At 40.0% G+C, this 23,235-nt stretch overlaps 1 protein-coding gene across 2 annotated transcripts in view; it reads right to left on the bottom strand.

Moving 5' to 3' along the window:
- Positions 1-4,409: 4,409 nt before the first annotated feature.
- LOC115357147 (sarcoplasmic/endoplasmic reticulum calcium ATPase 2) overlaps positions 4,410-23,235 on the bottom strand; it is a 32,845-nt gene continuing 14,019 nt past the window's right edge. The window contains exons 9-25 of one of the 2 annotated variants that reach the window (XM_030048549.1): positions 22,927-23,068; positions 21,210-21,376; positions 19,751-19,839; positions 19,232-19,334; positions 18,084-18,215; positions 16,706-16,831; positions 16,377-16,598; positions 15,995-16,106; positions 15,443-15,681; positions 14,885-15,105; positions 13,770-13,972; positions 13,227-13,312; positions 12,419-12,552; positions 11,261-11,378; positions 10,827-10,961; positions 9,824-9,826; positions 4,410-9,267 (exon numbers count right to left, since the gene is read on the bottom strand). In XM_030048549.1, coding sequence (XP_029904409.1) covers positions 9,094-9,267; positions 9,824-9,826; positions 10,827-10,961; positions 11,261-11,378; positions 12,419-12,552; positions 13,227-13,312; positions 13,770-13,972; positions 14,885-15,105; positions 15,443-15,681; positions 15,995-16,106; positions 16,377-16,598; positions 16,706-16,831; positions 18,084-18,215; positions 19,232-19,334; positions 19,751-19,839; positions 21,210-21,376; positions 22,927-23,068 — 2,406 coding nt within the window. In that variant the 3' untranslated portion in view covers positions 4,410-9,093. Of the gene's footprint in view, positions 9,277-9,823; positions 9,827-10,826; positions 10,962-11,260; positions 11,379-12,418; positions 12,553-13,226; positions 13,313-13,769; positions 13,973-14,884; positions 15,106-15,442; positions 15,682-15,994; positions 16,107-16,376; positions 16,599-16,705; positions 16,832-18,083; positions 18,216-19,231; positions 19,335-19,750; positions 19,840-21,209; positions 21,377-22,926; positions 23,069-23,235 lie in introns of both variants that reach the window. The other variant, XM_030048540.1, reaches the window with a different exon arrangement.

Below are 23,235 nucleotides of genomic sequence, written 5' to 3'. Positions count from 1 at the left end.
CCTGAAAGCTATGGGAAACATTTGCAATAGAGGGGAGCGGAGGCAAAGAAGGACCCGGCCAAGAGCTTAGCAACAGCGTAGCTAGCCTGACGTCAGGACCGCCCATTAGTCTGAAGAGCCGTTATTCTGAAACCCCAATAGTCCCAAAGAGGTCCCACTGAACCAAAAGCCCAATAGCCCAGTGGCTCATTATCGCAAAAATAAATACCAATTATTTTGAAACCACAGTAGTCTGAAAAGGGTTAGGGTTTGTGTTACCCTAGGCCGTATTCCAACACTGTAAATTTGTCTGTGACAGTGAAATCACTTGAAATGATGTTTGGGGTAAGGCCAGAAAGATGGCCTACTCCCTGCCCATTCAGCACCATGGACAGAGCCAGCAGGGTAACAACTTCCAAGGGTGGATTCACAGCAACAGGAGTTTGTTTTCGGGATAACGGGCCATCCGACTGATGGGCTCTCGGTCCAATAGGACATTTTTCAAACTGGGGTTTCAGAATAATGGGCCGTCCTACCAGTGACATGGCACCCATAATGTAGCTACTTCAATGAAGAAAACAAACAACAGCAAACACAGTCTACTTGTGTCTCTGTGGTGGCTGCTGCTCCTCTGGTGTGGAGTGATACAGGAAGTGTAGAAGTTACCGGATCTTTCTAGATGTTGATAACAGAAAAAATGCAGTTACAAACAGTAATTTGAGCACTGTGGATATTATAGTTTTACATTTTTCATTACATTCTATTTTTACTTTGTTTTGACTTTTTTTAAAATTTCAGTTTCACTTTAGTTTTAATTAGTGCTTAGTTTTAATTAAGTTTGTTTCCAATCTTAGTCGTGAATTGACAAGAAAACTATTCTCTGAGATTAAAGTGGTAAAGTTACAAGAAAGAACTTTATGAGAAAAGAACTCAATAATTCACAAATGTGACTCAAAGTCACAAACATTTCTAAGAAAAAACTGAAAAATTCTGTGATCTAAAGTCTCAAATTTATGAGAAAATATTTCACTCTAGTTTACTTTAGTTTGTTTTATAAACTCATAATTCAGTCTCAGTGTTTCAGTTAGTTACTGTTTTTTGTTATTGTTACTTTTTATTTCAGTTATGCTTTTTCACACATAGTTTTCATTATTTTGTTCATTTTGGTTAACGGTAGTAACTTTGGTGTGCACTTGGTAACCATATGTGCATGTTAATTTGGCAAAGCAACACTGGAACCCTGAGCAGGTTTACTGTCCCAGCTGAGTTTTCCTGTCCTGTGGTCTGAATGCAGTTCCAGAGGCTTTTTGACGCCAACAGGAATAGAATTCTGCAGAAACACTGAATGCTTGGAATATTTGTCATTAAAATGATCACATTTTATCAGCTTTCCAAAAGCCTTATCAGTCACACCCTGGTCAGCGTCAATGGCAGGCAGTGACACAGAGAGCTGAGGAGGGGGAAGGACAGCGAGACAGGGAGTGTTGAAGACTTAGACAGCAGCAGCCGAGACAATGAGAGCCATGAGAGGCTCAGACAGAAGATAAGGAAACAAAAGAGGGACGAGACCAGACAGAAGCTCAGAGATTAGAAATAAATGAGGGCCATCGATCGAGTCAAAGAGAAAGAGGGTTCGTCAAATCAGAAGAGAGACAACACAACATCACCCCTACCTATGGAAATCACCAAGAGACGTTTTTCTCACTGCAGAACATGTGAGAACAGAAATAATGTGGAAAACGCTCTCAGCAGGAAACACCAGCTCATGTCTCTGCTATATGTTGTGATGGTGGGAACATTTGAAATAGAGTCCTTTTCAAGCAGCATTTTGAATCTTTGTTTCAATTTGAATGTATGATTTTGAAGCTTCAGCTGTGTCTCTCTGTTGTTCGTAACGCTGGGCTGTTCTTCATCATACTTCATAGCATTTTTGGTTACACAGCGCCATGCAGTACAAAAGTAAAATCCGATTTGATATATTTTTGATTGTAAATAAGAACTGACATAATGATGATGTTTGTATTATTTATCACCTTAAACCTGTCCGGTTTTGAGTGATTTCTGTCTAAATTGGAAGCATTTTGAATTGATGAATTATGTTATATACAGCATTTTGTTCGACATGAGCTGACATGTATGATTTTTAATATTTGTTCAAGAAAAACAACATAAAAGCCTGGATGGACGTCAGAGCTTTCACAGCTAATTTGTTTTGTTACAGAGACGCGAGAGGGTAATTAGCAACTTTCAAAGAAATTACAAAAAAATTTGCAAGAAATTATTAGACAGTTGCAAGAAAATGACCCGGAAATTACCTTTAAAAAAGTGAGAAAACTATTAGACAATAATTAAATAAATGAATGAATGAATGAATGAATAAATACGGGGAAAAAATGTCCAGAAAACTATATTTTGAATTATTATAATTATATATTACAAATAATGTTACAGTGCAGAATATTTGCTAATTGCAAATTTTGAGGCCTTTTTTGTAACTTTTTATGAACATCTTGCCATAACAACATAACCTTATCACACTGAGCCCAGCTTCATGTAAAGACACTACTCATTTTCATGACATCATCGTCAAGCACTGTCTTACTGCTGGCTTGAAGAGGGCAAGAGCTGATGAGCCATCAAAAAATTGCTTAAAAGACACTAGGACATCCGTTTAGAAAATACATAATCCCTAAACAGCTTCTATAATTAAATGTAGCCGGCGACTGGGACTGTGTCAGACATTCAAATCAGATTCAAACAGGGCTGCAAGTGTTTCAACAGAAAGTCCACTTACTTTAAAATCTGTTTTCCCACAGGCAGATGGTCTCTATGCATACACCGATATTTCTTCTCTGGGCCTCTCTACTAAAAACAGATAATGGCTTATTCAGCTTTTCTTGAGGAGAATGAAAAAAAGTTTTTAAATAAGCTTTTCAGTTTCTGTCCTTCTTTTGTCTGCCAGAGGTGGAACGTATTCCTTCGCTCTCTCTGTTGATGACTGTTCTTAACTGGCACAGAAAACTCACATGGACTTTCTCTCCCTCCCTCTCAGTCCCTATGTCTATAAAAGGAGCCTAAGTTTTGCCCCTCCACCCCCTCCCCCACTACACAGACATGGACACACACACACACACACACACACACACACACACACACACACACACACAGGTTCTGACTTGGCTGATGGATCAGGATTCCTCCTGTAAACTTAGTGATTTTGGTACTAGCCCAGTAAAAGAGGTGCCTTTAAGAATGTGTGTGTGATCTGAGAAGTCATATTGATTCAGCCCTGCAGTTCGGCAGATATTACATTGTGCACATGGTGTGATGCTCTATGGCCCCATCTTGTGGGGATGTTAGCTTCACTGACAACAGGATAAAACTATTCAAAATTGGCTATGAGTAAAAAAATAGTCTTGGTAGCTTCTGTTTATTTCCTGGCATAGAGCATTAATATATCACAAAAAAAAGAGCCTTGTCCAGCAGCCTCATTGCCTCATTACAGTTTTTTTCTATATGTTTAAACACTGGCAGTGGTTCTGTCTCTGAAACATTAACACTTGTAGCTGATGCCTTTTCCAAGTGTGCCAAACTCACTATAACACACTATGCCCTGTTTTGTCAACTGCCTCTCCACATTTACACATGTGAAAACGCTCTTCCATAAATAGTGAGTTCACTTACAAATCAGAGCCACAGGGAAACATATGGGTTGGACAACAATGGAGGCCGATGTTGGACAGAGAGGAAGAGGGCTGAGGATGAGGAAGAGGTTTTTTGGCCAGACATAAAAAGAAGGCATTATGCCCCTTTTTTCGGTCGATTTTTTCTAGAACACGTGTTTTTTGTTTTCTTCAAATGTGATTTTGTTGTTTTTTGAGGAAAGTTAGTTGTATATTTTGAAAAAAAAAAAAATCCCTTATTTGTACTGACAATGTATTATGTTAGAAATTCATATTCATACGTTACACACTTGGATACCTGTGTGTGTGTGTGTGTGTGTGTGTTCACTACACATTCGAGAAAACTTTATTGCAACCTGTTTCCTTGCATAGAGAAAAAGAAAAAGCCACAAGTGTTTTTTCATTCCACTGTCAGTGTGGAGTTGATGCTTCCTGTGTTTATTCTAGTGATGGTGTGTGCGTGTGTGTGTGTGTGTGTGTGTGTGTCGTGTATTGATATCATTGAACTCAAACTTTGTTTATTTATCAGTTTAAGTTTAAGTTTAAAACAACTGGTTGATCATATTAGGTGGTAAGATGTTCATTATGCCCAGAAATTCTAGCAGTTGTGTTCAAAATCTCTTGAGAAGCTTTGGAGGCATGCAAGTACATATGTGTGTATCATCAGCATACATGCAGACTGTGTGATTTACCTCAACTACTGTGGCACCTGTGTAACGTGTCAAACAATCACAACCCAACAGACTCGAACTCGGAACCATACTGTTTATTGTTGCTGTTTTCATCCCGTTAAAGCCCTCGCCCGCCCGTCATACCACTTCCCATAACAGACACTTCAACAGGAGCTGTTGTGACAGACAGCCAAAAACATACCATTGACAAAGATAATAATAAAAACAACTACAAAATCTTACTCCCTTCTCCAGCCTCAATGTAAATAAAGAACCAAAGCTGGAAATCGATTTGTCAAAATGGATCAAATGTACTTAAATGAAGTCTGTTTTCGTTTATTGTTTTGCACAAAACCATCTATGGGTTGTGATAGACGGCGCGACAGAAAGGAGGAGAGTGAAAGAGGTAAGAAATGAAGAGGAGATACAACTATATGACCAAGGTTTCTCATCCTATTCGCTCGATCCATCAATTTAACCTTGGCAGGGAAGTCAGTTAAGAATGAGTTATTTACAGTGACTGTTGGGAGGCAGCGGTGCTCCCTTTCCCTTTTTATATCACACTATCCTCACGAGTCCCCCCTCTCCTCTCAAACCCTCTTTCCTCTCATCCTGTTCTTCATACATGCTTTAACCATTCTCTATTCTTTGTTCCCTGAACAGACATGGGTGTAAATAAATATAATAAACTAAAACATTACCAATAATAACAATAATAATAAATCTTCACACAAAAAAAGGTCAAAGCGTAAACAAATGTAGGGCATTTGGTAACTGCCATAGCAGGGTTGCCATGACACGCTGCAATGCTAATGAAAAAAAAAAGTCACTGCAAGGAGCATATATTTGTTTTTCTCTTGCACCGATGGTATCAATAAAGACTATTGCATTGTAACAAAAGCCTCATTCTTTCAGGTTTTAGAAGCTAAAGCTGCAATGTGAAAACTAAAGGAAAACAAGAAGAGGCATAAATGTGAAACAAAGCAAAAAAAGTGAAACAAGTCAACTTGAGAGCTTCCATGGCATTGGCTAAGTAACAAAGCCGGGAGGAGCAACATGACATTAAAACAATGCATTATTCATCACAGAACCATAACTAGAACCTGTTTCTGAGACAGGTTGACATCGCAAGAGGTGAGTTAGTTTCATGCCTCCCAAACCGATTTTGACATCAAAAGGCTGATGTTTCTCAAAAAAAGAAAAGAAAAAAAGAAAAAAACATAAATAAATAAATAAAAGAAAACAATAACTCATGGCTTCATCAAAATGGCATCATGAAGGCCTGTATTTGTCTTAAGCTGGAGACACACTGCACTACAATGAAAAGACTAAACTGGACATCCCACACCTAACCATGGGGGAATCTGGGGTCCACACAATGCAATCATCAAAATTTGTTTTTTTTTTTTTGTTTGTTTGTTTTGTTTTGATTTTTTTTTTCCAAATTTTAAAAATATTACCTCGCCCTCACCTAATTGCTTTCAGATTTAACTGGATGACCAGCTCACACTATGGAAGGATGTCAAGATTTGTCCAGGGTGTTGAGAGTGAAAGGAAAGAGATGAAAGCTCTGAACCCTGGCCTAAAGCTCTCACAGTGTGAAAAACAGGGAATGTTCTGTCTTTTTAAAATCCTTGCACACATGAGCCTTGACATCTGAAATTTCTTGGGGCAAGACGGATTTTTCATTTTTTTTTTTTTTTTTTCAAGAAAATGGCATGCCGATATCTTGAAAGGTTGGTTACTAAGTGATGTAACAACAGGAATGTTTCTAGTTGCATGTATCAAAAATGTTCTCTGCACAAATTAAAAAAGCCCTTCTATGGCAACAGTGTGGAATGTGGCAGTGAGCATCTCTAGAGGAAATGGTGAGACTGCTCCCTGACATTTGGACAAATAAATACATTTCCTATTTTAAAATATGCATGTAGTCACGGTTAACCTCACTGTATGACCTGTGCTAAAAATGTTTCATTTGGAATCACCTGTTTATTCTAGCTTTCCTCTGAGCGAAGCTTCAGCTCTTTGGCCTTCAGATCAAAATCAAACATCTGAAGTCGTTTCCATCACACCAACTCAGAGGCAATTTCTGTGTCGCAAACAGCTTAAGGTAAAAAATGAGATAACAAAGGTAAAAATATACATATGTAAGACAAAAAAATGTCAGTGTTGCAATGTACTGAGTAGGAATTGTGCAATGAAATTAATAATTAGATACAGTATATATGATGTCTTACGATGAAGAACTATATCAGTCCATGTAGATGCTGATTTTTGTACAGCTAGCCTACTCACATTTAGGCAGTCAATCCAAATCATTTGGATGGTGAATGTTACAAATCACCAAGTAGAACACAACCTCTACTGTGTTTAACTATGAATACACATACCTAATATTTACGTTTTAAGAACTACTGGAACTGCCTTGATGCACTTTTTCGAAGGCTTGATAACAAACCTGCTCACTCCTTGATCTGAGGGAATAAGCTGAACAAGCAGCAGTACAATAAAGCCTAAGAACATCCAAAGAGCGTTTGCTTCTTAGTTTGGCATCGTGACTGCTAATCTATCAGGGTGCCTGCGAGATGTATATGCAACTTTAACACTTTTTTAATGCCAAATAACATAAAATGTAAGGAGAAACACAAAGAAAGAAAAAAACATGTAGACTTATTTGAATAAAGTTCTGTTTTACTAGACTGATTTCTCGATGGAAAATCCCCCAAAAAACTGAAAATCCCAAGGCCAAATTTAAAACGCTTAAATGCTAGTTTCAACGGTAACCAAGTCCTTTGAAGCAGTGTTAATTTTGCAGACTAAAACGATGAGTATTCATCACCAGTTGTTCCAAGACATAAAAGGAGATAAAAAGAGACAAAAGCTAAAAGGAAATATGATGTCATTTTCATTAACAAATAAAAAAAAAGAGGCGTGGGCCTATGAAAGCACAACTCCTGACCTCAGTTTGGAAGGCAACGGATATATGGGCAAACATTATCTCTGATATTAAATACAGTATAAAAACAAAAGACAGATACAAAATATAAAAAGCTATAATAAGGAATGTAGATCTATGTAAAATGTTGACTGTAGATCTATGTAAAAATATGTAGAATTTGGAACCACTTTACAGTAAGACTACCCTTATAAGAGGTGTATGAATGGTTTATAATTAGGTTATTAATTTGGATCTTAACACTATAAATCATGAATAAAAAATTATACGTTACACCAAGTTATATCAGTTTTCATACATCAGGCTCACTAATTGGTGTGATCAAGTAAAGCTCAGCAACTAGCAAGATCTGCGATTTAACAGAATAGATGAAGTGCAGCAGTAACTTGATCTTGCCAAATAGTGAGCCTGCATCAATGTATGAACACTGTTATAACTTATTTGTAATTGCTTAGTAATGATTTATAAAGTGTTCTGGAAACTAATGAATAAACTAATTATAACCCACTCACAAACCCTTGTAAGGGTAGTCTTACTCTAAAGAGGTGCCCAAAATACAAATGACTAAAATGTGACTGAAACTAAAATTTGTTGAGGTCGAAATACGAAAACTAAATCAAAGTTGGCTGTCAAAATGAACACTGCTTTAAAGGCCTTGAGTCCAGAAGTCGTAAGAGATTTTCGAGTGGCTGAGGGCCTGCAGACACCCAGGATGTACAGTAGAACGTGGTGTATCCTCAAACCGCTGAAGGGAATGGCCGTGGCTCTGCAGGATCAAACAGGCCCAATGCAAGACGTGGGCAGAATTTCCATTCGGAAGCAAAATGCGCGACATGCATTTGACATGCATTCTGTAACAGTCTGTTACCAGCCTTACCTTACAGGCTAAATGCTTATTTTAGTTTCATACACAAGGAAATTCCAACAATAAATGTAATTCATATCATATATTTTTTGCAGTGCAGCAGTTTGGCATTGTGACAGGGAACTCGGTTCTACTGTACATCTAGTTGTCTGGCCTCCCATCTGTTACTGACCACAGCTATTGTTTAGTGTGGCTTAATCATGACTGTCAAGCTGGGGGAGTGTGTGTATGTGTGTGTATTTGATGCTGGACCACTCACCACCTTTCTCTCTCCCTGACTGCTCCCCTAATTCATCCACTCATTTTGTCCTCCCAGAAAATGTAGTCAAGGTGCCACATGTAGCATTTCAACATTAAAAAACCATTGCCACATTAATTCAGGGGTATTAGTGTAATCGCTGCAAATAAATGAGACCATTGTTGAGAGGATTGTCAACTTATGCTGTTTCCTGCTCCTAAAAATGGAGTGGTGGTGATAACAAGCATCTTTGTTGAGACAGGAAACAACAATTTTGAGGGAACACAAAATGCTACACATGGCACCTTCAATTACTGGGGGAGTGAAAGGTCTAAAGCCGCCTTTCACTGTCTCTCACTTCCTTTTTTTGTCGGCTCACAGAATAGTCTGTTTTTCTGATTGTCTGTTGTTTAAATATTTCACTTGTCCTCCCTCACATCTCTCTCTTAGCATAACATTTGCTTGCTTTTTGTTTTTCTATCTCACCTCCTCATCCCTGATATTCCCTTAATGCATCCATCCTCTACATTTTTTGTCTTCCCTCTCTATTGATCGCAGCAATTTGTCCACCTCTTCCTCCATCTAGCGTCCAACCACTGTTCCTTTTTCCCTCATCACACCCCAAAACAAATTAGATTTATGAAATCACATCATCCCTCCCCTCCACCGGCCCCCAGCTCCTCCCCTCCCTCTTTCTTCCATCACTCCCAGAAGATGTTGGTGATGTCAGAGTCCAGGCTGAAGATCCAGACCAATAGAGGCGCAGAGATCAGGACAAAGGACCAGGACACACCCCTCAGTGACTGTCTCACCCTCAGCGTCATGGCGCCCACCACTCCTGCTCCAGCCCCCCTCCTCTGCAGTTCCTCTTCCTCCTCTTGGGTCTTTTTTTGTATTTGAGCAAAGGAAAAGAAATTCAGCAAGGGTTAGAGGTAGAGACAGGGATTTCTTTATCAGATTCAACTGTTTTTTAATTTAAAAAATAAATAACTAACTACACTTTAAAAACTATAGTTAAGCCATTTTACCCAATCATGCAGAAAAAAATGAGGTTGTCTTTGAAAAAACAACAACACAGTTTTACACAATTTTAACTTATGTCAGTTCTTATCCTTAAGTGAATTTTGAAGCTCTGTGGAATTCCATTGGTCTGTTTTTCACTGCAGAAATGTGAGGAAAATACTTAAAAGGTACTGATTTGATGTCAGTTTTTTTCATTGACGAAGATGAAAATGTGCCAAGCAGTGTGTGTTGAGACGAGGAAACCCTTTGGAACTCTCTGTGACCAGCAGCTGGCTTCTGAGCTCCTGCCACTTTCCTCTCCTCAATGGATGTGTTAAAGAGAGTAAATTTAAAGATTTCCAACTTTTTAGGTCCATATGAATTATTTAACCCTTATGTTCCAACAGACGGAGGGCCAGGCTGACTTACTGTCTTTCAGAGGCTGTAGAGGGCTCGCTTTCAAAGCTAGAGTGGTGATATTGGTATGATATGAAAGTAGACAACCTAAAGAAACAATTGATGTCAAGCATGTTATGCTAAACTGGGTTCTCTGGGCTCCCCCCACAGCTCTCCCCTTTCAGATAGGCCCACCTCATGCTAATCCCATGCAGTTTGGGCCACAAACCCTGCAGTCCACATGTGTTCTTTTGGCCTGTTGTAAAATGGTGTGTTTGTGCAGACTGGGGCCTAAACAGTCTTGGAGCTGCATCAGTTGGCTTTGACTGGAAAGCTGAGACTCTTGTGGATTCAATGAGCCACATTTGATTCATGTATGATGATGTTGGCCCCCACAGGAGCCATTTAATTGTTGTGAGAGCATTTTTTCAAACTTGACATCACTGTATATAATGACCTGTGGTGACCTCTAGGCTAAACACAGCCTCATGAAACTTTACAGCCGCAAACTAAAGAGCGAGGCCATTCAGGGATGTCTGGTTTTTGTTTTTGACACCAAATAACAGCATGGATTTTTCTGTGGTGTTTCTCAAGGTCTTGGTGTTCTAATCTGGCATTTTGAAGAGATTTTTGACAATTTTTACTACTTCTTGAGTGGGGAAAAATGGTTCAATTGTGCACCAAATCTGGGTAACAAATGATATCAATACAGAAATTGCTGCAACAACTTATGAAACATAATTGAGCATAGGAAATAAAACTATAACTATACTAACTATAATAACCTGACACACAGAATTGAGCTGCATCTCTCCAGCTTTGAGATGATGTTTACCACTTCTATGTGGCATCTACTGTTGACCTCTTATTTCCCCCTGAAGGTACCCTACCGTCCCATTGAAATGGGTCTAAGAAAGAGCAAGAATGGTAAGGGGTTAAGCATCCTATGTTACAGGTTGAGTGTGCTTCTTTGTTATATTTGCCAATTTTCTATGAGTAAAGAAAAATGAGTGGGAGGGCTGTTGTGTCTCCTGACCTGGATCTGGTTTCCTGGTTCGATATAGTTGCGAGCCAGGAACTTGAGGGCCTCGTCCATCAGGATGACAGGAAGTGACATCTTTAACACTACAACCCACTGCGGCCATGACAGAGGACGGATCTGGAAGATCACCTGAGGAAACAAGCAGAGGAAATGATGAGATGACGTGAGAGCCAGGTGTACTGAATGGAAATTCAGTATGTCATGATGGTCTAAATGCTGTTTCAGAGGCTTTTCCATACTGATGAGTATAACATTCTGGACAAACCACTGAAAACTGAACAAGAGAGGGAAACACTGGCTACAAGCAGCTTCAGTAAACAAATATCTGTGTAAAAGCCTTTCAAAACCACAGTCTACAGCCCTGTTACATATTATGTCCAGATGAACACAGGTATGTATACAGACGCATACACAGGAGTTCACCTTACCGGCAATGGGTCAACGTATAGGATGAGGAAGTGGAGAGCCATGGACAGACAAATGGCTCCCACTAGCCAGGGGTTTGACCAGGGGGGCATCTTCAGCAGGGACTGGTTCTCTGACAGACTGGACATGACAGGGAAATCACAAATTATTCTTATCAACAAGACTTTTCTGTTATTCCACTTTACAAGTATGTGCAAGCTAGTCCTTCTGACCTAGCCGGCATAGTCCAGTGTCTCTACCTGATTTTGTTTCTCTTTCTTTTAGTTGCTTTCTTATGTGACTGCCATGGTCCACATATTGTCTAGTTTATAATTTTGCCCCAGCACCTTTTTGTCATAATGGTGAGGGATTCATTTTTGACTCAGCCTGCAAACGGTTGTCTTCCTAGTAAGTTGTCCTGGTAGATTCACTATGTTTTCACTGTGGTTCCAAGTAGGCTATGTATGCTTGCACCAAAATGCCATCACACATTAGTAAATAGTGATCCACTATATTTTTCTCACATCACAGTATTGTGATACTGATAATACTGTTATATACATATCAGTTTTGGAAGTGCAGTACACCTGAGTCATAGCAGGCATTTTTACATAAAAAAGCAGGGACATTAAAATTCTGTTCCATTTGAGTATAGCAGAGTCTTTTCAGTGGCATAGCTGGAGCCTTGAACCTTGATTAATGTCAGAAGTAACATCTGTGTTTACCTACTACTTCATGTCAAAATGGCTGCTGTGAAAAAGGCCTATTGCAAAAGAATTGCAACATTATTGTTTTATACTGTATATTATATTATACTTATTATCTTATAATCTCAGAACATGATCTGACATGCATTGTTTTGTTTCATACAGATGCTGTTTGATATGCTTTCTCTATGACAATTCAAAATAACACTACAGGTAAATCATTCAACTAAGCCCTCACACTCATAACTGGATATACATAATTAGCTACCTTTTAGCGATTTTTGACTGTCACTCTGATATTGAATTCTGGGGAGCTTTGGGTTGTCTTTCAAAAAAATACATAAATTACCAAACCATTCCAGTCTCACAGGTATCACAGGACATTAGATCATTTCCAACTGCAGTACTAATGTGGTCCTTGAATAGTCATTACAAAACAGCATTGTGCAGTTTTGTGTTCTTGTGTTCCCCTACCTGTTGAGCGCGTTGCACATCTCTATGGTAACCAGGACGGACAAAGCCATGGTCATGGGGTAAGGAGACTCAAAGACTGAACACTGTACACCAGCAAACTCACTGTGGCCTTCACTGCACTGGAGGTAATGAGACTGGGGAGAACACAATATAGTACATTAATTTCTCTTTGGGATAAATTTAGTCACCCTGCAGCCATTAATTAAGCCCCTAAAAATAACCTCTGTTCATCAGTATTAGATATTACTGTCTCTTTCCATGAAAAAACATTCCTCCATGCCTTAAAATGGCTTAGGTATAACTCTACACCATGCATTAATTAAGTTTGTACAGATCTATGAATATGCAAATGAACCCCACTCACTCTCTGCCTACCGTAATTTTGTAGCTGATAATCTATACAAGTGATTTTTTGTTTCAGCAAATCTCTTAGTCACATTAATATTGTTCATGTGAAGCATTAGTATTGTCATCACTGCTATTATCAGCACTGTATTACTATACAGCTCTATGCTGAACTTGCATCGTTCTATGTCCTGTTCTATGTCCTCCCTCCTCTCTCTCTCTCTCTGTCTGTCCATCTTTCAACCCTTCTAGTTGAGGCAGATGGCCGCCCATGCAGAGCCAGGCTCTGCTTGAGGTTTTAAAATAAGGTGTTTTTCCTCGCCACTCAAAATGTCAGGATATTTCATCATAGTTTTGCTCAAAGAAGGTTTGTGTTTGTGTTGCTAACAAATACTTTTCATCATAGTTTTAGTCAACAAAATTAACAAGAAAGATGGATACAGAGTGGTAGAAATGTGTTTACCAGCTGATAGAAGGAAAGTTTTGGTCCATCATGGGCTGCCATAAACCACCAGGCTGCAGCTCCTACTGTGGCAGCTCCCACATAGCCTGGACAAAGACAGAGATGGGGAGAGAAGGGTTGCATTACTGGCTTTTTCTTATGGATGATCGTGAAGTGTAGTGTAATTTGAGATTGGGACTCATTCTTGGATAATTGTAGCACTTGAAAATACTTTTGAACAACATTTTGCAAACACAATGCACAATGTTGATAAGAAAACCTTTTCTGTTAATGCTTAGAGTTGACTCGTTTTAAAGATTTGAAGTGCCACTTGATCTGTGGGTCAGAGATTCTGTTTGATGCCAGAATATCTTGTCAGGGTAAGTTGATGGTACAGTAAGAATGCCTTTTGAAGCATGACTGTTCATTTTTTAAGAGAATTTGATTGATTTTGGTGATCTTTTATCCACTCTCGATTTCTATTTCAGTACACCTCAATTAATGTAAGAATGACTGGATGGAAACATTGCTTTGGTGTTAATATGAGACAGGACTGAGACTCACATCCGATGATGAGGTAGCGACAGAACAGCCACCCAGAGATCAGAGGCTCTTTGGGTGAGCGCGGTGGGCGAGACATAATGTCCAGGTCAGGAGGGTTGAAGCCCAGGGCCGTTGCCGGGAAACCATCAGTAACCAGGTTGACCCACAACAACTGGACGGGGATCAGTGCTTCGGGCATGCCTAGGGCCGCCGTCAGGAAAATACTGCGGAGGCAAGGATGCATGGACGAGGAGAGGACATCAGATAGTGAGATGCAAAAATTAGAACGGTTAAAAATGAAATATACATTTCTATCAATTTAGTCATACACAATCCTGCTTACAAGTGTGCACCCTTTGCCTGAAATTGACACCAATCACTGTTCTAGCAAAGTCAAGGCCAAAACTTAGAAATGCATTTGGAGGTATACAGTTTAGGTACGGGCACCGTTTTAGGGCTAAAAGGCGTTGCCAACAACTATTTATGGCATATTTCATAAAACAGACAGTTCTAGTCCTAAATTCTGAATGGCTGAGATTTGTTGGAACCTGTTTTAAAATACCTAATAAGCACCCATCTATGTCTGCATTTCTATATAGTATAAGTATAGAATAGTTAAAGACCACAATATTAAGCAGGTCTTCCTCATTAAACAGCTGCTTAACAAAAATATAAATCATTTAACACAAAATATTACATTATACTGATTTTGTTATATGTTTAAGTGTTAACTTGATTAGATAACAAATTGTACAAAATGGCCAGCAATGGCCCTCTTGAGTGTTATGATTAAATGTCAAACAGTGGTCTGTTACTGCTTTGGCTGAGTGCTCACTAAGAGTTGTTCATTCATTTTGTACCATGATGGCAAGGAAGCAATCCCAGACAGCATAATACCAACTGTCCAAGCACATGCAGTGCCGGTCTACCAGCCCTGTTGTAGCATAATTTTCTAAGGGGTCACAACAGCCCATTTGTGCCTAGAATAAGACGATACCTCCAGATCTGCTGCAGCGAATGTGTGCTTCCTCTGCTTTCTCTCCTTTTATCACCTTTCTCGGTTACAACTACCACTACCACTCAGTGCATCCTTTCATTTGCCTCGTATTTATCTCCCAGAGTTTTTTCCTGCTCACCAGACCACCTCTCCTATGTTGGATGATATCAGGTATCTGATGAACTGTTTCATGTTATTATATATGGCTCTGCCCTCCTCCACAGCGGCCACAATGGTGGAGAAGTTGTCGTCGGCCAGGATCATCTCTGAGGCTGACTTGGCCACGGCTGTACCGCTGCCCATGGCGATGCCAATCTCTGCCTTCTTGAGCGCCGGGGCGTCGTTCACACCATCACCCGTCTGTTTGAACAAAACATGTACACAGAGTGTACAACAGGAGCAGTGTATACTGAGACAAAGAAAATCGATGGAAAATATGTGAAGACCAAATGAAAATAGACAAATCAGCTGAAAATGTATGCAGCATGACAATATTTGAAAAACATGAAAAAAATCAAAGTATATTCAACCTGCTATATAAATTTCAGAAAGTATGAAGACACTAAATTTGTTCAAGTATTGCAGGTTTTTTTCCACACTCCAAGGTCTATGGACTCCATATTTGTGTACATAAAAGATGCAGATGTGTGATGGAAAAAAAAAAAAATTATGGAACACCATGTGACGTCAGGCTCACCATAGCGGTGATGTCGCTCAGGCTTTGCAGGTACTCCACGATGCGACTCTTGTGTGCCGGCTCCACCCGGGCAAAGCAACGGGCCGTCCGACAGGCCTGCCGCTGCAGGTGGGGGGGCAGCTCGTCAAACTCCCGCCCTGTCAGGCCCCCACCGACTCCCCCGCCCTCCTCCTCCTCCTCCTGCTCTGTGATGATGCCCACCCGCCGACAGATCGACAGTGCGGTCCCCTTGTTGTCACCTGGAAAGCAGAGGAGAGGTGGTGGCAGTGGGGTGTGAGGCGCACTATTTCAGTTGATACTTTAATATATTCAGTTTTCAAGTGCATTGTAAGAGGAATCCTCAACAAGGGGATTTTAAATTAGCCAATTAAAAGGCAAACTAGACCTCTGATTGGCTAGAACAGAATCAATTATGGGAGGGCCATTGCCATGCTTGGTCTAAATGCTCAGTATGAGCATTCTTGTGTGTATTTTTCATGTGGTGTATTCACGTGTGTGCGTTACACAAGCACACTGGCATATATGGATGTGTGTCTGTGAGCACATCCACACCTGTGATCATGATGACCCGTATGCCAGCCTGCCGACACATTCGGACCGCACCAAGCACCTCTTTCCTGGGGGGGTCCAACATCCCCACACAGCCCACAAAGGTCAGGTCAGACTGGAGAGAGACAGGAAGTGCAGGGAAAGTGGTTTACATTCCCACATTTCTGAGAGTTTCTAGAGTTTCAATTCCCGATTCAATTTTGCTTTAAGAGCTTCCCAGTGGAGTTTTTATCTATTCTACAATAAATCAAAGGTAAATAAAATGTAATCATCATATCAGAAGCAGATGACAATGACTGGAGCATATGCCACTTTTAAGAATATCAGCAGCACCATATATCAGCAGCATCATGACCATCAACAAGATCACTATCATCATCATCACCTCATAGTCTGCAAAAGCCCCTGAGTTCTCCAGGTTGAGTGAGCGAGGGTCAGGGGGCGTATCCCTGGTTGCCATGGCAAGGCAGCGCAGCGTGTCCCGGCCAGAGCCCCATTCCCGGACAGTGGAGAGGAGCTGCTCCCGAACTGCTGTGCTCAGAGGAACCCGGGCAGCATTGCCGATTCGGATATAAGTGCAGCGCTCCAAGACACTCTCTGGAGCTCCCTGAGGAAATATGGAGGGAAGAGAGAGGTCATGAGGTTATGTGATGAAAAGAGGCGAGGAAGAAAGAAAAAAGGGAGATCAAGAGCGGGGAGTGGCGTTTCTCTCACCTTAACGAACATCTTTGCTCCGACTGCAGGCCTGGTGAGTTTGTTGGTTGAACAGAACACAGACATGGACTTCCTGTCTCTGGAGAATTCCAGCGTCAGCTCCTTCCTCATCAGCTGCTTGATCACCTGAAAACAACAAGTCGACACTGAAACTTTGGATATTATCAAGTTTGGAAGAATCTCGTTCTAAAGGGCTTAAATATTGCAATGCAGACACTCATACTATTATGAGTGCCATACTAAAAAAAAAAAAAAAAAACTATTAAAAAAAAAAAAATAAAATCAAGAATTGTGTGACTTATTATCCACTTAAGTGAACAGATTTTTTCCAACCCCTAATATTTATTATTTATTATTTTAATATTTATAATATTTATGAGAGAGGGATGACGAGAAACATGATCAACAGTTAAGTTTGACATGCTGGTTAGCTGCATTTCCCCCACACATTCAGCACAAGTATGAATTTAAGTATTATTATGGTAACCCTACTACACGTTTCATGACCACTGCTTTCAATTTCTAGGGCTGCCTAGAGGAAAAAGTGTAATTTGGTGCTTAATTTGTAGTAGCACAAACACAAGCTCTGTTGGGAGTGCTCATGATATTACTGTTTGAGGATGTGGGCTATGTGATGATGTGAAAATATCACAAAGTACCATAATATCGTCAGGCATTTTCAAAATTCATTTTCAAAATCATACATTTCAATAGTTTTCATGTTCTTTTTTATTGCAAAGTTGCAAATTACTGAAAAGTATAGCTCTGCTACGCAATGCAACCAAACAGCATCTGTTGACTCTTGCCAGTTTTTTCTTGCTTTTCATACAGATTGTGTCTTTTAAATGACTTCCCGGCCAGTGTCTGAGTCGCCTCAGCTGTTTTCAACAATACAGTCCAGCAGCATGTTAACATAACTGTAAGCTTTCTTTATGTGTGACGTTGCTGCTTGAAGCATGGAGACTCTCTGGGCTGTTGGCGGCGCTGTGGGGGGACAATCCATTTCATTTAGTGGATATTGAAACTTTGACCCAGCAGTGTCTTAGATGTTGATTAGGGCCTGTAGGCCTGGTGGTGGCGCTGTGATGGGCCAATCAGGTTTATACTGAAAATCCATCAAAAATACGACGACTGATTGAGGGAGAGGTAAGGAAAGCTAGAGTTACAGTCAAATGAGTGAAGAGGAGAGGACAAGAGTATAGGAAAGGCTTATGAAGTATTTAGCGACAACTGCATAATGGATGTAATGGTCAGTGGGAATGAATCATTGAGTCAGGTGAATCAGCATTTTCCAACTATACAGAGACCTCTTTCTCTCTCTCTCTCTCTCTCACACACACACACACACACACACACACACACACACACACAGACTTACAGAGCAGCAGGCTGTAGCCCTCTCAACAGGACTCAGTGTTCGCAGGTCAGTGTCGAACACATTCATTTTCTCCACCAAACAACAAAGGGCTGTCTCTGTCGCCTCCCCAACCTTCTCATACACACCCTTTGACTGGAACACACACACACACACACACACACACACAAAGTAATGAGAGGTTAACATAAATTGCTATCATCATTAATAACCAACAAAAAAGTTTAGGACATTCAAACCCAAATTCAAGTCATTTGCTGCATTTGAACTTTGATTAAATTTTGTTTTGTGGCACATTCAGATTTCCAATTGTCAGTATTCCAAATATATGTACAATAAATACAAACAAATACATACAAAATATTTGCTCTAATTTTATTTATATTACATTTTCTTTGCTTCATGCTTTTACTGTTTGCTCCTGCAAAAAACCCTCTCGCTCCAAAGGGATTATTAGAGGTTAATCTTAATTTTTTTGTCAAGCATAATTTAATTTTAACAGCCAAGAGGTTATTAACAGTCAGATAGAAGGCAGTTTTGAAATATAAATGGCATCCTTATCATATTAAAGTGAGTACGCACAATGTAATACATTCCATCTATATACAGTTTACCAGTTAAACTTTTTCAGCATGCTTTCAACCCAACCATCAAAGGGGAGCCGTTCCCAATTGATTTATTCATTCACTTCCTTCATTTTCCAAACCGTTTATCCTTGTAATATTTTCATAATTTCTTCATCTAGGGTCAATGATATAATAGCAAGCAAGGACATAATGAATTACTTTATCAATAGAAATAAAATATTTTGGCCCTTGAAAATATGATACATCTTTTTAAAAGATGATGTAAAATGCATGGGATCTTATTCATTCTTACATCATAATGATTGATACTTTTCTCAGAGCATTCCTACATTTAACATCAAAACTCTAAACTCTGACTAGCATCTTATTTTTCGTGTGCGCTCTTAGCTGAGCTGACCTATTTGGACACATACAAGTAATGTAACATCAGCTAATGAATATTTTACACTGGACAAATAAAGTCTTGCAGCTATCCATGTATCTCTACTGTTTTTATTTTTTGAGCTTGGACCGCTGGAATGAACCACATCTTCCATTTGGGGCAGCCATGTTTGTAGTCCTTACCTCATTGTAGTCCAGAGAAGAGTCGTTGCACAGGGCACAGATGGTGGCCATCTCCACCAGGCCATCATACTGACTACACTTTACCACCGAACCATCCTTGTACCTGCGGAACGAGCAAGAGACGGATAGAAAACCATCGTAGAACTGATCAGTTCCACAAACCATCCAATAAATCAGCCTAGCCCTAACTGTCATGATTATTTAGTAGAGTGCTATGAGTGATTTGGATTTTATATCATACAAATATCATTCTCCTCAGCTTTTAGGTGATAAATACCTCTAGAAAATAATGGACACTTCCAAGTTGTTGCCTATAACTTTTCTAGTCAAAGTTAAAGCACAGGGGGAAAGTATTGGATTTGTATCTGCCCGCCCCGTACCAAAAATCTTTGATAATGTTCAGTATGTAAATTGAATGTGGATGAACTGCATCTGGATATAAGTCCCATGAAATGCCAGGTGGCAATGGGGCTGCAGTTAGTAAAAAGGGATTAAGGGTTAAAGGTTAAAACCACTCACACTTCCCCTTCAGGGGCGTAAGTAGATCCAGTCACCGTGAACTCATTCAGGCGGCAGCGCTCCCCGGACACGCTGTCCACAATAAACATCTACATGTACACACACACACACACACAGACACCAGGATGAGTGGTTAGTCTTTTAGTTCATTAATGTTAGAAGATCAGATTTAAATTCAATTCAGCATGCTCATCATACTTTTTTTCCTGTATTTTCAGTACATGTCTCCTTCATTTCAATCAAACTCTCCCTTTATCTATCCACAACAGCCTTTTTCATTCCTGTTTTGGTCTGTCTACGCCCCTTCCCCATCTTTAATCTTCAAGGTCTGTTTTACTTTTGAGTTATTCTAGTCTTTTCAAACCTGTATCAAATTGCGCAAGACTATTGAAACTGATGGGGAAAGCTGCTGTAACTCCTTCATCCACCTTGCAGAATTTGCAGAGTAGACTTTACCACCTGCTTCTGCTAACATAAGCTTTCACTGCAGTTTCATGTGAAGAAGTTTTTTTTTTTCGTTTCATATTTCTCTACAATTTAAAGTGCTTCAGCTAGTACAGCATTCAAGTCAATTAAATAATTTGTTATGTTAGAGCACATTAAAGAGCAATTTAACCAAAAAGCCGAATCTGTGTGAAGCCTGACTGATAAAAAAAAAAGCAAGAAGCGAAAAGCAGGTGATGTCATCACCCATGGAATCCACAGGTGGTGACATCACCTGCCACCACAGACCAGGCACCTTACTTTTCACCACTAGAGGTCAGGCTTCACACAGATTTGGCTTTGAGGTTTAGTCTGATTTCAGTTTTGGATGTTGGTTGGAGTTCATTGAAACATGGCTCAATCCTGTCTGGAGGATGTAATGTAGTGGGCCTTCCTAACTGTATGTTAGCAGTAACATTAGTTATTAATTTGGAGCAGAGCGCTAGTGATGGGAATTTTGTGTTAATGTTCAAAAAGCTTTTCCCAATCTTAAACTGTAACTGCTTAATATTCATGCTTTTGTTTGTAAGTGATCATCAAACTATCGACTATTGACAACTTCAACTATCAACTTTACCCAAAGACAACCACTTTAGTGTTTTTAAGTGCCACAATACATACAGGATGTAATCAATCAAACTGTATGATATCTATCTTACCAGAGGGAGACCACACTGACTACATTTTTCCTGAGCTGAAAAAGTCAACGTCATACTGTCCCCGGTCGGATATTTATATAATGGAAATTCCAAGGTGTGAATTCAAGTGGGTGGACAACTTCAAAACATGTCCGTCTATGCAGCGTGTTGTTAAAAAAGATGTTTTTCCAATGAGTGCCCTGCTGCATTGTGTTACAAGAAGCTGCAGCAGAGTGGTAAATTTTGTGCTAGTTGCAGTTTTAAATGATGGCTGTCGACATTTTAATACGGACTAGGTTGTGAAATACCAAAACTATCCTTTAATCCACTCCTCTTACCCTGCAGACAGACATCTGGTTGGTGGTCAGTGTTCCCGTCTTGTCGGAGCAGATAACAGAGGTACAACCCAGCGTCTCCACAGATGGCAGGCTGCGGACGATGGCATTCTTTCTGGCCATCCGCCTGGTGCCCAGGGCCAGGCAGGTAGTGATGACTGCTGGGAGGCCTGGAGGAAACACAACAACAGAGTAATGAGGAGAGAGCATGATAGATAGATGATAAAGAGACTAAGAGGAGGATTTTAACCTTTATTAATCTGGGGAAAAGTATCTGACCAGCAAAGTTTTTCCTCATCCACATCAGTGGTCGTTTTGGTTGTTCATTAGTAGCATGTTTGCAGCAATACTGATTGTCCGTGCTTGCAGCATTCCATGTGTCAAAGTGGTTGGCAGTGCTATGGTTGCTCTGGTTTGTTAACAGCATGTTTCCGAGTATAGTGATCCTTTATAGCAGTGCATCTGTAGCTTTCTACAAGTGGAATTTAACATTTTATTAAGATCTATTTAATACCACTTAGAATGCAATTTAATACAGATTTCACAGCCGTACACATAAGAGACATTGTCAAATAACAGTCCTGTTATTGTTTTAAAGACACACATTTACTGCTAATAAATACATTTACAACCGTATAAGCTTTTTTAAGATGCAGTTTGAAAATGTAGAAGGTTTCACATGCATTAGTGTCATTTGTAAATGATACCAGAGCTGCTGGTGTGTTTTGGAGAATGAGATGTGTCTTAGTCTTTTCAGGTGGGACTCCAACCCCATTGTCCCCATTGTCCTGAGCAGAAGATTTTCCTGCACAATACATCGCACTTGATGCAGATTTTCAGGTACAGACTTCACCCAGCTTGGGCTTTCAAGCCAAAGAGGTAACTGAAGTTGGAGCTGCCTGAAATCCTACACTTGTTGTTAATAGACAGACACAGCATGTGACCACACAGCTGGTCATGACGGACCACCAGAGATATCTCCCAATAGTGCAGCAACAGTCCCACAATACCAATTTTTTTTTAAGGCCTTATATCGAGATTTCTGAATTTAAGACTTTTTAATACCCCGCATGTGCCCTTCACAAGTAGCATGGTTCCTCTGACTGTGAGTTGTATGTTTGCTCTCAATGCATATTTAAAACAGCATAGCCCCCAACGTACGATGGATGGCTGCTGACATACTGATGTATGGATTATTAGGAATACTCATATGTCGTTTAGCGAATACAATTCTGTTTCTGATATGCTGAGCAGACTGTCTCAAGCCAGAAGAAGAAGTCTGACATTTAGTCATTTTTGATACAATTCAGCTTCTTGACTGCTAAACTGGCTGTTCCAAGCCAGTAGTTACTGAAAAATGCTGGGATCTAGGTGTAAGCCCTAGGTGCAGAGTAGTTTAACTGGATTTGTGGCAAGTGTGGTTCCGGGAAGCCAGAAATCCCTGCTGAGTGTTCTGGGAGTCTGGAGGGCTTAATTCAATGAAACATCTGTGATGGGAGGTGCCTGCTTAAAAATCCCACTGACATAACCACACTCAGCTCTGTAACATTTAGATGAGGTGGCTTGTGAATGCCGCTGCCTATCGACTGGTCCATTTAATTAACTCACCCACAAAATTTATATTCCTACATCGCTGTTAAAAAATGGAGTCTCCAAAAACCCAGCCCCTCTCAAGAATTATCAACCAACAGACAGACACGCAGACAGGTAGATGTTTGACCTTCTGGTATGGCAGCTACAGCCAGCGCCACAGCAATCTTGAAGTAGTAAACTGCCCCTCGGAGCCAGCTGCCCCCATGGACAGGGTCGTTGAAATGCCCCACGTTGATCGCCCACACAGCCACACAGATCACACTGATGACCTGGTAGATAGAGGAAAGAAAATGGATAATATTGGATGGATAATGGATAATATTTATATCAAGCACTTTTGGATGGGGAAAACATTACTTGGCACACACACACACACACCCACATATATATCATTTTATTAAATTCACATTTGTTTAACATTTGGATGGACATTGGA

The sequence above is a fragment of the Myripristis murdjan genome, chromosome 1 (assembly GCF_902150065.1).
Source record: "Myripristis murdjan chromosome 1, fMyrMur1.1, whole genome shotgun sequence".
Lineage (NCBI taxonomy): Eukaryota > Metazoa > Chordata > Actinopteri > Holocentriformes > Holocentridae > Myripristis > Myripristis murdjan.
Note: the sequence above shows the minus strand (reverse complement) of the source record. Positions and strands in the feature narration are given on the sequence as shown.